General features: G+C 45.7%; 1 protein-coding gene across 3 annotated transcripts in view; it reads left to right on the top strand.

Moving 5' to 3' along the window:
* LOC147243203 (bromo adjacent homology domain-containing 1 protein) overlaps nt 1-14,617 on the top strand; it is a 27,259-nt gene extending 12,642 nt beyond the window's left edge. For all 3 annotated transcript variants that reach the window (XM_086189044.1, XM_086189043.1, XM_086189045.1), the window contains exons 2-7: nt 6,723-8,486; nt 9,125-9,483; nt 9,764-9,923; nt 10,024-10,103; nt 12,536-12,627; nt 14,071-14,617. In XM_086189044.1, the coding sequence (XP_086045170.1) occupies nt 6,743-8,486; nt 9,125-9,483; nt 9,764-9,923; nt 10,024-10,103; nt 12,536-12,627; nt 14,071-14,260 (2,625 nt within the window). In that variant the 5' untranslated portion in view covers nt 6,723-6,742 and the 3' untranslated portion in view covers nt 14,261-14,617. The remainder of the gene's footprint in view (nt 1-6,722; nt 8,487-9,124; nt 9,484-9,763; nt 9,924-10,023; nt 10,104-12,535; nt 12,628-14,070) is intronic.

The raw sequence follows: 14,617 nt of genomic DNA, 5'->3' as shown, positions 1-14,617 counted from the left end.
TAGTTTTCTGAAAAGAACAACTTTTTAATTCATCGTCTCTGCATGTGTTTAAGATAAGATAAGATAAACCTTTAATCGTCCCACGGTGGGGAAACTTACATCGTTACGGCAGCACGAACAAGGAGAATTGAACATAAATAGTATGTGAAGATAAATATGAGGGGTGTGCAAATGTACAAAAATAAGTAAATGTATAAAAGTGTCTTTGTGTGTACAAAATATCATGTTGACTTCTTGATGTTATCTGTATACACACACCTGTAAGTAGCTGCTGTCTGCTAAAAGTCAGTTGTGAAGTATTGGATATTGGCAATAAGAGCCAATATGGGTCATGTTTCATTGATGGGAACATTTTCATGTCTTTCTCAGAAAGTTCTTCCTCAACTAGAAATGTGTGTTCGGGCAGCAGGATCCTCCCGAATGTTGCCGTTGAAAAGTTCTGTCTTGGTCAACATCTCAAAGGAGCGATGCATGAAATCCTCCTTAAAACGGCACCAAAAGGCTGGATGAGGAGACTTTCCTCAGAACGCGTTGGTAACGTTGGCACCCGTTACAGGGGGAAGTCTCGCTGCTCGCCGGGAAGGATCATTATTGCGTTGCGTTTGATTGTGTTGAGTGATGGTTCAGATCTGCGCGGTTGGCAGTTCTCCACACGTGGCCTGGAGAGTCCAGGGAGAGAGGAGTCTTATTATGAAACCAAGCCCCGGTGTTTGATGATCTGAGAGGAGCTGACGATCTGTTTTCTAACCAATTAGAGACGGAGCAAAGGGTCATTCATCTTACAGTAAATGTGGAATTACTTCCTGAGGAGCGCCAGGCCTAACTGTGTTTAAAGAGCCAAATTGCTGTTTGGCCAGAGCGCTGCCATGTGAGATAATATCTTAACAGGTTATACCTCCCCTGCACTCCCCGTCTGCATCGCGCCTCTCAGCAGTGACCCGCACCAGCTGCAAGATTGTTTTCACGTCGGGGAAAAGGGGGGGGGGGGGAGAAATGGTTAAAGCTTTGTGTTTAGATTGTAGGTAGTTTTCCTACCAAAAGAGGAGAAGACGTGCGGCCGGTTGTCAGAGGTGCTGCCACGAAAAACCTCAAAAATGAGGTGCGACTTGTAAGTTTTGATGAGTGTGATTCTAGTGGTGAACCAGCATTGATCACATGGACAGAAGAAATCTTGATTATTAACCAAAATCTAAAACAGACAATGATTTGAGTTTTCTTATAGAATATATCTATATCTATATATATATATCTATATATCTATATATATATCTATATATCTATATATATATCTATATCTATAGATATATATATATATATCTATATCTATATCTATATATATATATATCTATCTATATATATATATCTCTCTCTTAAGATTATTTTCATGCGTTATTAGATGGTATAGTGAAGAAGTGACAGGAAAGGCGGAGAGAGCGGGGCGGTGACATGCAGGATAGGACCCGGGCCGGAATTGATCCCTGTCTTTCTACACAGTCTTGGCCTACGTGGTACGCGCTCAACCGATGCACCACCAGGGTTCCCGCTTATGGAATATTTGTTTCCTATTCCTGGTTACATGCTGTGCAGTATAGACGCGCACTCACATCCCCTCGTTCTGCTTCTCTCTCTCAGGAATTCCACCTGAAGATAAGGAACTAACATATTGGTTTCGTGTTTTTTACTGATGTCCAACATGCCGAGATTTTACGGCTGACTCAGCCTGTAGCTCAGTTTTACGAGTGAGTATCATCTGTACCCTCAGTATTGAAGATGAACAAAGAAAAAGATCACGCGGGGAAATTTGACCAACACAAATATCAGCAGTTGGACTGGTAGTGAGCCCGTACTACCGGTTACGATGTGTGCGGTAGGTTTTTCGAGTGTTTTCTTGTTACTTATGCAGGAACTGCGCTTCGATGTGCGTTTTTGAGGCTCTCTGGAAACTGCGCTGCAGAAAGCAGTTTGAAAATGATGTACATGCTGCAAAAACTGGTTGTACTTCATAGCGTTGATTAAGTTGTGTACGTGTGGATAATAATTGGTCTAAACTCAGAAACTTCTCGTATTCATCTGACGATCGCTTACGCCAACTATGACCTCACTCAGGTTTCGGTCATCACAAAATGTTACTGACACATTATTTTACGGTTTACTTTCCTGTCTTATTCGGAGTATTGTGTTATGATATTGGAAGATTTGGTGTTGTATTAGAGCATGATAGTAAAGAGTTAAAGTGGCCCGAAGTCTCTCACCACACCCCTGGTAGTTCACGTCTTGGAGGGATGTCAGCTGCATTGCCAGGATCCCTCTCACGGTTCAGCCCTGGACCGTCTTGACTGCACAAGCCTCGACAGTTCAGCGGCCTCCAACATGTCTGTGTAGAAGTCTGAGTGTGGAGGAGTGTCATGGAGATTCTTAAAACTTTAAAATAACATATTAAAAACAAAAACAAAACTATGTGCCGGTGCAGGTTAAAAGGTGATGTACTGAGGAGCTCAAATCCCACAGTTAAACCACAGCTGGAAAGCCTCTTGCACCGCCGGTCAGTTCTGCCCCTCGGCCGAGCTCCTGCTGCTGATCTGAATCATGAATAAATGATGAATTGTGAAGAGCGACTGAGGTTCTTTTCCTGTCGGCCGGCGGTCGGCCGGCGGTCGTCACTCCTGATTGTGTTCACATGCCAGTAATCGGCATCCTGTTGGTGTCTCGGTGACGCGCCGGTGCGAACCGAAGACCCAGCGTTGTGCAACAGTACGAAGAGGAAAAGAACCCAAATGAGTCTCTCTGGTGACCGTGTTGTAGCTGAGTAGAACAACAAGAGAAGCGTTGTAGGTGTAGTTCACGTTAGCAGTGTTGTGGAGAGGAAATTCATTCATCAGTCAGGCCTCGTTGTAAGAGGAAAATCATAGGGGAAGAAACTCTCATCAGATGAATAAAATACTCCCTTTGATTCGCTGCTAATGAATGTTGGATTTTAGTTGAAGCTTCTTCTTTTTTTTTTAAATATTGCTGTATTGTAATGTTTACTAGGATTCTAAAATACCACAACCTGGAACTGAGGAGGGTTTTTGTTTTTTGTTTTTTTTTTGGTACTCTCACATTTTTTTTCTGTAATAACCAGAATTGATTTTTTTCATTTGTACAAAATAGGTGAACGCATTGCATGGATGATGTCACATGGTCGCACGCTCACTCTGTTTTGCGAGCAGAGCGGTTCTCAACCTGGGGATTGGGAACCCGACAGTGGGTTGTCAGATGATTTCCACATTGAGTGGAGAGATTCTATGACTGGAAACTGGAAATTTTCTTGTGCTTATCCTGTTAAGGGTTGTGGGGGGTGGGGGGGTGGAGCCTATCCCAGCAGCCCTCAGGTGAGAGGTGGGGTTCACCCTGGACAGGTCGTCAGTCCATCACAGGGCCAACAAATATAGACAGACAACCATTCACACTCACAGTCACACCTACAGTCAATTTAGAGTATCGATCAGCCTCGTCCCCTCTTGATGTCTTTGGACTGTGGGAGGAAGCCGGAGTACCAGAGAGAACCCACACAGGAACAGGGAGAACATGGAGACTCACACAGAAAGATCCTGTGCTCCAGTCGGGGCTGGAACCTGGAACCTTCTTGCTGTGAGGCAACAGTGCTGACCACTGCTTCACCGTGCCACCATGACTGATTTATGTTTTTTAAAAAATCACAAAAATTAAGGTGTGTTTACCTCTCAAACACATTTGTACACTTGTGGGTTTTTTTTTAAGAATCCAAAATCCATTGTGACAACCCCATTGGCTTTTTGTCCAGGGAGCCCATAGTCATGCTATCCTCCAGGTTGGTCTACAAAAATACATCATCCCTGTGGCACTCTTGGCCAACATGGAATTAATTATTCACACTGTGGACAAAAAAAAAGTGAAGGGATCTGGCTCATTATTCTGCAGGGTCGAGGCTCAAAAATACACTTAAGTCTCTCATCCGTCCGGTGTGGAACTGTGGTTCCTGAGTTTGGTAGCCAACACGAGTGCGTGCAGCGCTGCGGTTGGTGCTGGTGGAACGTCGCTAACTCGTGTCCGTACGTCTCGCCGTGTGTGTCTGGAGACGCTCCCACATGTAGCTCACAACTGTCGTTGGTGTCGTCGTTGTCAGACGGTTAATTCTTTTTGACAGAGCTTAATGATGCAGACGTGTGCTTGATTAGCTGGCTATTAGTGTTTTGAATAGGCTCATCTATTTCACCCCCCACCCCAACCCCCCCCGATGACGTTAGCAAGTCATGGAAGATATAAGAGATTTGTTTCTGGTCTAGTTTGGTGACACGGTGGAACACGGCTTAACGAAACACCTCAGCTTACATGAAACACTACAGCGGTGGCAATTTAATAACAAAACTCCCTGCGTCTTGCTAAAATGTATATTTCAATCATCCTTTTGATGTTTTAATTTTCCCAACAAGCTCTGTGAGGTGTTTCACAATTTAAATTCCCTAATTGTTTGTTTCTAATGGAGTGTAATGCTTAAATGATTTCACAATGAGTTTCGGGGGGAGATTTATGTTAAATCATAAATGCAAGAAATCTCATTTTCATTACAATATGGTCACATTTCGACATGGATTGTAGGATATGGAGCCATAAAGTGATAAAAATCATCTAGTCTAGTTTAAACAGGCCTTTAGGGAGCCTGTTAATTAGTCTTATTCTACTCAGTTCAGCTCCATGTTCAACGAAGGCCCACCCCACCCCCCAACACACACACACACACACACTCACACACACACACACCCCTTTTCAGACTAAACATTTCCGTCTAAACAATTGGCCTTAACAAGCTGGTATTTGTATTCTGTGTGCACACCAGGTGATAAGGCAACGGGTGCAGGGAATGAGTGACAGTTTCTCCGATGCAACATAAACACACACAAACCCATTTTAATACCCAGATCAGACACAGGCGTATAATAGCTGGAGCCATGAGATCAAATTAATTCAGTCTGATCAGAAAACACACACACACACACACACGCAGCATCATTAAGCTTGAATCCGATGTTGTTTCAGTCTAAGCTGAAGGCTCATGTAGGATCCTGAGCACCTTTTGTTGTGCTCATGTCTCCCTCGTTTGTTTTCGTGTGTTCTCCCGACACGGTTGTTCCAGCATTTAATTCGGGACAAAGAAAGTGTTAGATGATGTTAATGGTCCCGACTGGATGAGCGCTGCAGCTCGTACCACCGTCTGCGCTGATCGTCAGTCCTCCTCCTACCCGTCAGTCTGGCCTACTGATCTCAACATCGGCTGTGAGACGCAAACATTATGGGAAGTTCGATAGGAATGTGACAGTAAGTCGACCGAGCGACACGCTCTTAGTGTTGACAGTAAAAGTAGCAATTGGAAATCTTTTTTTCTGTGTGTGTTTTTTTTCTTTTTTCGCCTCGCTGGGCTCGATCCTGGATCAACTGTCTTGCCTTTGAAATGAAAGAATCGATGACGACGTGGCTGTGAGGGAGAGCGGCCGTCAACCACTGAAGGGTCGCTGGTTCAATCCTCGCTTCCCCCAGTGAATGTGTCTAAGTGTCCTTGAACAAGAACTCCTGATTGTCCTTGCATGGCAGTCTCCATCGTGTGTGTGTGTGTGTGTGTGTGTGTGTGTGTGTGTGTGTGTGTGTGTGTGTGTGTATCACATAGAGATGGTTCATCAGCTCCTCCCTTGCCGCGAAAGCTCAAGCGGACATGAATGAGAGCAAAAGGCAGTTGTTCCGAGGTTTATTTATTCTAATTATTCACTTCAGCTCAGTGTAAGTAGGCGTATTCATTTTCAGCTTTTTCAATGTGCATTTCTAATTTGTGTGTAAAAAAAAAAAACAAAAAAACAAAAACAAAAAAACAATCCAGAGTGGAAGGACGGAAATTTCAAATAGTCTTTTAATATTGCAAAAAGCTTCATACGCTGGAGGGAGAAAAGTTGGTGTGTCAACTAAAAAAATAAATGCAGTGGAAAGATTTTTGTGGGAAAAAAAATGATGGTGTTCTCTTGTTTGTAAGTTGTGTGACTGGTCAGAGTCATCAAGGCTGCTACCAGAGCTCTTCTGGATTCTCTGCATTACCCTCATCCTTCAATGATGTATCCATGGCCTGGTTGTGGCTTCACTGACTGGTTTGACTGGTGCTCTTACCATCACTCATCCCATTGCGTCCTCTTCTACAGCAGTGGACTGGAAATTTAGCACACCATCTCCATAAACAAACCACTACAGTGCTGGATGGAAATGTGCACACATTTATTTATTTTTTTGTGTGCCATATTTCTTAAAATTTGGTTAATTTAAGAAAGCATTCTCATAGAAACCTGACAAGTATCTTGTTATTTTGATGGGGATTTTTTTTCCTCTCCTGAAAATAATAATTAAAAAAAAAAAACAAGCTGAAACCATGACCTTAAAACCTCATTACAGACTGGAGGGCTGCCGAACCGCTGCACCTCTAGTGTTGTTACCGCTGCCTCGTGGAAGGCATTACTCCATCTTTATTCTGTCATAATCACCCCAGTAATTTTTCTGGTTTTCAGTAATTTTATATATATAAAGACAAATACCTTCAAGCAAGAACCTGTGCTGATCACATCCGTATTAATCGTAATGTTTAGGACTGAAAAAGCCTGCAGAGCTTTGTTTGACCTGGTGTGGTAGCACGAACACAGGCGTGACACCTATCAATCTCTTATTTCTAGGAGCTGTGAAGAAGCATGTGATGACTCACGCAAGGCAGAAGGGTTCCCTCAGGCAGACCCACGCTAGCGCCGAGTGGTGGGACAACTGCCAGCTTTGGCCACATGGTGGCACGATGGGCGGCAGCTGGCTCGCCGAGCGCTCGCTACGATTCGGCAGGACAAAGAAGATAAGTGAGGCCGTCAAACAAGGGAAAGACAAGGCCAAGAAGATGAACGACAAGAGAAAAACGGACAAGTCTGATCGGAACAGAAAGCTGGACCGAAGGCGGGAAAAGAAACGGGACAGGAAGCTGTATCCTTTACGTAGGAGGTCTGGGGCTTCAGACGGAGAGGGGCTTAGCTGCCACGTCCTCCTGACACGGTTGGAGGAAGGCATCCGCGATCAAAAGAATTCTGAAGAAAGGGAGAGAAAGTTATCTCTTAAACACAAATCCAGAAAGAGGAAAGGCAGTGGAAGAGCAGAGACAAAATTATTACCAAAAGCCAAATCAAAGTTAACCAGCCCAGTTCAAAGTGAGTGTATCTATGCCCCACAACCACGCAAGCGGCGACTGGCCTCTCTGAATGCTGAGGCGGTTAACAGTCTGCTACTTGAAAGAGCCACTGATCCTCAGCCTGCAGCCAAGCAGGCAAAGAGACAGGAGGAGCCCACAAATGGAGGAGGCTCCCCAGATACAGATCCAGCCAGGAGTGGCGTCCCTGGAGGTCCGAAGGTTTCACGAGGAAACATCAGTAAAACCTCTGTGGCTCACAAACTTGAACAGTGCCAAAGCTCTAAGCAGGTGAAGAAGACCAAAGCCAACAGAGTAGACAAGAGTAGGGGGATGAGTCTGGAGAGTCTGGATGCACCCACCCCAAGACGATTGGCTGGTCTCAATGCTGCAGCCTTGCTGAAGTTAACCAGCTCGTCTGCTGCTAGTAAACAGCGAGTGAAGGCTGCACCCACTGCTACAGTTACATCCGACTGGAAGGATCCTGCAGCCACCCAGAAACAGCACTCCAGAGTCAAACATAAGGGGCGATCACAAAAGCAGAAGGGGAAGAAGGCCCCTCCCGTTCACAGCAGCTGCACTGCTTGCAAGAAGAAGGCAGACTTTGAGCCCAAAGTGGAGTGGGAGACGGGCAGCTGCACACACAGACTGACCAAACCAGGCTACCAGTCACGTAGCATGCTAGGCTATTCGCTAAAGCACGTGAAGGAAGAGCAGCTAGAAACCGAACTGAGCCCCTACTACTGCTGCCCTCCTGAGGGCTCAGTGGAATACTGCCACCGCTTGGCCTTCTTTGTGGGCCAGCAGACCTTTGGGGAGTCTGATGATCAGCCACTTAACTCAGCCATGACCCCTGTGAAGCGCGAGTGCCTCGTAACCTCACCGTCCCTGACGCATTCCCACCCGCATACAGCTCTGACCCTCAACCCCCACCCTTGCCTCTGCACCGCCGACCACTGTTTCTCCAGCTACTACGTCCACATTGCCCACCCAACACACACTGGAAACACGTCAGCATCCATGACCTCGAGACCTCTCAACTACGCCCCCTCCAGTTTGTGCCCTAATCGAATGACTGGCTCCAAGCTGCTGGGTCCGCAGATGTCTCATGCTTCGGGGCTACCCCACCCTGCCTACTGCAACTCCGTAGCCTCGCCTTGTTACAGTGAGGCCTGCGGGATCGGTGGCTACACCTACAGAGCCATGCCTCCTGTCACCAGCAGGGGGTGCTACAGTACAGGATGCACTGGTTGCACACACGGCATCAAAACAGGTTTGTAGAAAATCTGTTTCAGCTCATAAATGTGCATGCAGTTACCAGAGGGTGTAAACACTAACGTAAGAGATCATTCAAATCTGGATTGTTGCTGTAGGACAAATGTGACCCACAAATTTCTACTGCCTCTGTGTGGAGTAATAGATTAATGTACCATGTCAGTAACACTATAGACAAGGTCTAGAGCAGGATGGGGACAGGTTGCCCCTTTCGATCACATGTGCATTGGTTCTTACATGCTTGTTTCACTCATACGATGTAAAAACACTTATCCCAGTGTTGTATTGTGGCATCCAGTCAGTTCTTACAGATGTAAAGAGTTCTTTGTTGTTTAACATGTGCCAGTGGCATTTCTGGGGTTTTGTTGTTGTTGTTGTTTGTATGAGCTTTGGAAGTGCCCATAGCTCAAGGCTCAGATTTAGATATTCCTTGATAAGGAGGCGCCATGGTCACTGTCATGTTTTCCATAACAACTGATATTTTGTGTGTGTGTGTGTGTGTTTGTGTATATGTTACAAAAAACCTGATGTATTCAAAGGTCACTTATTCATGTTGTGTAGTGTTGTGATAAAAAATTTAAGACTAAATGTTTCTGCTCCATTTTAAAGTTTGACATTGTCCCTTTACTTTTTCAGAGGGTTACTCCTCCCCTCAGGGTGACCACAGCCCCTCCCTGCTGGTTCCATCGTCCTTGCCCATCTCCAGCTGCCCTTTATCTAGTGTGCCCACTTCCACCCAGGCTAATCCTCACCTGCTGACCCCGCTGTCGGGGCGAGACCAGCCCCAGGGCAGGTTAAAGCTGGCTACAGAATGCCCAAAGAGCACCAAGCCCTCCAATGGCTCCCTGCCTATGGGACGCACACGGCTGCCCCAGGAGCAGCCGTCGCCTGTGGCGAGCCTTGGCAGCGCCAAACAAAAACGAGTCAGCCGCCGACGTGCCACCAACGGCTGGCGGCCTGTTGGAATTCCCACGGAGAAGGAGGTTTTTATTGCGGTAGGTTGTGTGTGAGTGTCTTTGAAGAGTGAAGATGAGCAGGAGATTAGAGAGCTGTGTGATTGTCTCTCCGCTGAGACTGTACACAACTACCTGATAATACTCAACACCCTCACAGCTGCCTGCCAGAAACAGAAAAAAATCATCTTTTGGGGGGAAAAGATAATTGTGTTTTGACCACACAGCCTGGTGTGACGGGTTCCTTTTTTGTCTTTATAATGAGAATTATATCTGTCCTTGTGGGTGTGTGTTTGTGCATGTGTACGGTCCTCTGTCTCAGGGAGAGGATGAGACGGCCCTGCGGCAGTGTTACGAAGGCGTGGAGAGGGATGGTGAAGTGATATGTGTCAGAGACACTGTGCTGCTACGATCAGGCCCCAGGAAGAAATCCCTCCCATATGTTGCCAAGATATCAGCGCTGTGGGAGGACCCGAAAACAGGTAGAGGAGACGAGGAGGGAGACAGTGGATGGATGGCGAGGGGCTTAACGGTCAAGGTTGTTTACATGTTCCTGCGTTGTGTCTCTACTTGCCGCCTCAGGAGAGCTGATGATGAGTCTTTTCTGGTACTACCGACCCGAGCACACCCAGGGAGGCCGAGATCCCAGCGCACACTGTGAGGTGAGGCTGGATGGACCCGAGCGATGATTACCTGTTTCCCGATGATTAAATGACGAGTGGGAAACGGCGAGAACACACCTGCGACCACAACTGTGCATCCATCTGCTGAAAAAGAAAGCTCTGCAGCATGAAAGTGCCGCGTGCAGATGTGGGCAGTTAACTGACATCCACAGCGACTAAGAACGCCAAATTAAAATGCTAATTTTATTAAATTAATTAATGGACGAGCACAGTTGTTTAAATCAGTATCTTCTTTTAAATGGCTCTCGAGGACATATTTTTTATCGAATGGTTTTCTCATAACATCCTGGGTGCTTTATTAGTTTTTAATCATTAATTAATGCCTTTTTCCCCTCGTTTATCTTCTTAAGCAGTTTTTAATTTTTAAATTTAGATACATTTTATTGTTATTCAATAAGACACATCCTGTCTCCATAGGTGCACTGTCCCAAGAGTGAAACAGTCCAACAATCTTTAAAACGTGGCTCATTACTTTTAAACATTGGAAATGTATATATAAAGTTCAAGAGGATTAAAAAGGCCTTTTAAAGAAAATAGCTTCAGTTAGAGTGAATATTTATTGATGCGGTATTTGCTCTGGAAAATACAGTATCTTGAACAAGATGGCTGCGAAAAAAATGTCATTCATTTAAAAGATGTCATTCATTTAAAAACAAAAAATGTAAATTGATATCATAGATGTACAAAAAAATGAGCGGTTAATAGGATCCAAAAGACAATGATGACATGATTTTCTGTCAAATATTATTATAAAATGCATTGCATTACATACATACATTTTGATAAAGGTAATTCTTCTTTGATTAGTGCTGTTTTTACTGTAAGTCAGTTGGTAATTACCTCACATTAAAAACAGGTGGTCGGCTCAGTCGCTTACAAATCAGCGCTGATCTTTAAATGACCCAGATGGCGCGTCACGCTCTGTCTATGTAGACGTGATCGCAATGTGACCCTTCAGGTGCTGCATTCAGGGACCGACTCAGGACTTGGAGAGGTGTACTAAACAGAGCAAGGCTTTAATGCGCGGTATTTTTTTTTTTTAACTTCCATTATTTTCTTTTTTTGATACAGATGGACGCAGTAAATTAAGAGTAGCGTCCTGCCGTAAAGGGAAGCCGCGTCAGTTTTTCTCTTCCCTTTGTCCACCAACAGTCACACAAACCCACATATACACACACACACACACACACACACACACACACAATCAAAAGACAGAACTGATCTTTTGACATCATGTGTTTGAATGTGGACCGACGGGTTCTTGATCCATTCAATAAGTTCAAGTTTGCCACCACTCATCTCCGACTGCACCGTCACAGGAACACGGATGCTGATCCACTGTAGGTGACAGTGTTTGCTAAATTGTCCTGATGCTAGAATCTTAATGGTGGAGGAACGCCAGCACGATGGAGCCCCTTCCAACTGCCGGAGACATCATTATCTTTCTCTCAGCAGCTTTGGAGCTGTTGAAAACTGTCGAGCTCTGAAGTGACCACGAACGCTGAGTCTTACACAAACAAAGAAAATGAGACCTCACTGCCAGAAAGTGAAAGCTACTCGTGTTACTGGTGCTGATGGAAACCTGCGTATGCTGTGTGTGTAGTGGAGGAGGAATCTTAACAGAAGCCACTTAAACACAAAGATTCTGCAATATAATACAGTTGCATAAGCCGGAGCTCAGCCGGGCGGAAGAACCGTTTAAGATGCTGCACGATGGAGTAGCACGGTAGAAACCAGCAGCTCCTGTGTTGGTAGGCAACACAGGAGCTGCTGGTTTGGGGTCCTTGTGATGCCTCTGGCTTTCTGCATGGTGATAATTGGTTGTTTCTCTGTTTGGGGGGGGGGGGGGTGAAGGAATGTGTCCTTGTCGCTGCACCAGCACCTCCTATGGTTGGGTGGGGTGCCTTGTTGTGTGGGAGGGGAACTTGGGGGATAATATGATCCCCCTGGTAAAACTCCTGGCTGTGTGGTGAAAATATGCAGCCAGTGACTCCATATATGACGGGGGAAGCAGGAGGTGGGAGGTAGTCCTCAGTGCAGAGCGGAGCAGCAGAGGGGGCGGAGCAATGACCAGGATAGCTCGGTAGGCTGAATTCGGGAGGAAACAGGGAAAGGACATACAGAACATTGAGAGAAATCAAACGGTGCCTGTGCGAAACCGGCACTGAGGCGGTGAGAAGATGTAAATCGGCGCACAAAGACATGCTGTGCTGTCGCTGCCGGAGACTCCTGTTAACAAGGTTACAGTTCAACACATGTCACGCAATCAGTGCGGCGACTGATTCGGTCTGAAACCAGCCTATGAGCAGCGTAATAATCCTACACTGAAAGGCTTGTGTCAACGTGGCTCGAGTTCCTTTATGGCTGCTGTCAGTGTTCGCATCTCATCTGCATGTCATTGTTGGTTTCAGAATGAGATTTTCGCCTCTCGGCATCAGGACGAGAACAGTGTGGCCTGCATAGAGGACAGATGCTACGTTCTCCCATTAGCCCAGTACTGTAGGTGGGTATGCGCGCGCGCACACACACACACACACATATATCATCATTACCACAGAGTCTTTTCAGGAGGTTTGGAGTCACTCCTTCCAATTAACACCTCAGCGGCTATGATTTGTGGAGGCCTATTTCTCCGGACTTTCTTCTTCACACGCCGGTGACACTGCAACTGTTAATGAATTCCAGCGAACAGCAGCTCATCGGCATCACGTCGAAATTCTCTTTTGAGTTTAGCTGCTTGTTATTTTAGATTGCGGACCGGGTTTGGATCAGACAGGGGAAAATAAAAACAACTTTAATGTGTATATATATATATATATATATATATATATATATATATAAAAAAATTTACTAGTAGAGTTTTTGCCTTCTTGCCACACGGTGGTTGTGTCGCCTCACTCACCAAGGCAACAAAAATGAAATAACTGCCACTTTAACAGCAGAAAAATATCAGGAACACAGATACAAAACAAATCTGCACAGCGACACTGATTTTGAACGCTCTCTCATTGCTAGGCAACACACACACTCACACACACACATGCCATCAGCTGCAGTTATAGATATGGTAGTATTGTATCCACACATTCGTGTTCCTCTTCGCTCTCACATCTCATTCAGAGTCCAAGTTTTTGCAACATTTTAGTTGCAATCCTCCTTGATGACACCTTTTGTCAAATGTCCTCCTTCCTTTGTAAGACTATTACATTCCAGGCAGCAAGTTAACGCTCGCACTCATGTTGTCACATAAATAAAAGGCACCAAACAGGTCGCAGTCCAACAGATACGTCTTTTCTACCTCCGCAAAGGTTTTTTTTTTTTTTGTCTGTTTGTTGGGCTCTTTGCAGGATAAGGCAAGAAATCTATGAGGTTGAATTCCAGCAGACTTACGTTGGTCTTGAGGTGCAGTTTAAGTTGTTCAATAAATCTCACAGAAATGTAGGTGAGGAGCCGTGGGGTGACATTTAGCAAAAGCTGGTGAGAGGTGAACCCACGGCCCCTGGGGAGGACCTGTAGTCTCCCTAGCATTTTTTTTTTTTTTTTTTTTTACAACGTATATTAAGAACCCCAGAATATTTATGCTATAATTATAGAAAAAAACTAAAAAAATATCAGAAGAAAGATTAATGACTGAGGTGGTATCCTCGCTGGACAACCACTGCATACATCCACCTCCTCTCAAGTCAGGCCCGACGCCGGGCCACAGGACCCCTGGAGAACCACAACATCGATTCTGGTTTCTGGAACTGCTACTAATATTATTTCCCAAGCTGTGTAGTAACGCCCTCTACAACACAGGATTGCCGGAGAGCCTTGACAGTGGCGGAGAAAGACTTCTGCGTTTGATTCCGAAGCCAAACCTGAATGTCATTTGTAAAGAAGCTCTCAGGCTTTAGCATCCATATGTAAGTGGATGTGTGGTTGATTCCTCTGTTTGTGTGTGTAGATTTTGTGCCTTGGTGAAGCGGCGTGCTGAAGGCGCCCCACCTGGCAGCGCCAGCATGGTGCCCTGCTGCCCCGACTTCGCCCCCCCTTCCCACCGCTGTGTGCCCACGGACGTCGACCCCGAGCTGGTGTATCTCTGCAGGCACGTCTATGACTTCCGCTACGGTCGCATCCTGAAGAACCTGCAGTAGGAGGGAGGCGGCATCAAACCCATGAATTAATCATCACGGTGCCCCACTACCCCTCCTATTCAGAGGGAGCTGAAGGACTGAACACCCCCCCCCCCCGTCTTTTCTGCTTGGGGCCCCGTGATCAGAGGGAAGGGGGATGATGGGGTGGGGTTGGACAGATGAAGCAAAAAGTGTTTTTGACACAACGATGAAGCACAGATCCCTTTAGTTGACTGACGAGGGGTTACGATGTGATCGATGTATCCGTCGCAGTCATGCTACCATTTCTTTACAGTTCGGAAGAGTGAGGAATTCATCAATCCGCTTGGATTTTTCAGCGTCTCACTACACGCCGAGGTTACATGGATAAGGCTTGCC

This window comes from Aulostomus chinensis, chromosome 20 (genome assembly GCF_037954235.1).
Source record: "Aulostomus chinensis isolate RoL2024-O1b breed Wild chromosome 20, RoL_Achi_v1.0, whole genome shotgun sequence".
Lineage (NCBI taxonomy): Eukaryota > Metazoa > Chordata > Actinopteri > Syngnathiformes > Aulostomidae > Aulostomus > Aulostomus chinensis.
This window is presented reverse-complemented; position numbering and strand designations above follow the sequence as displayed.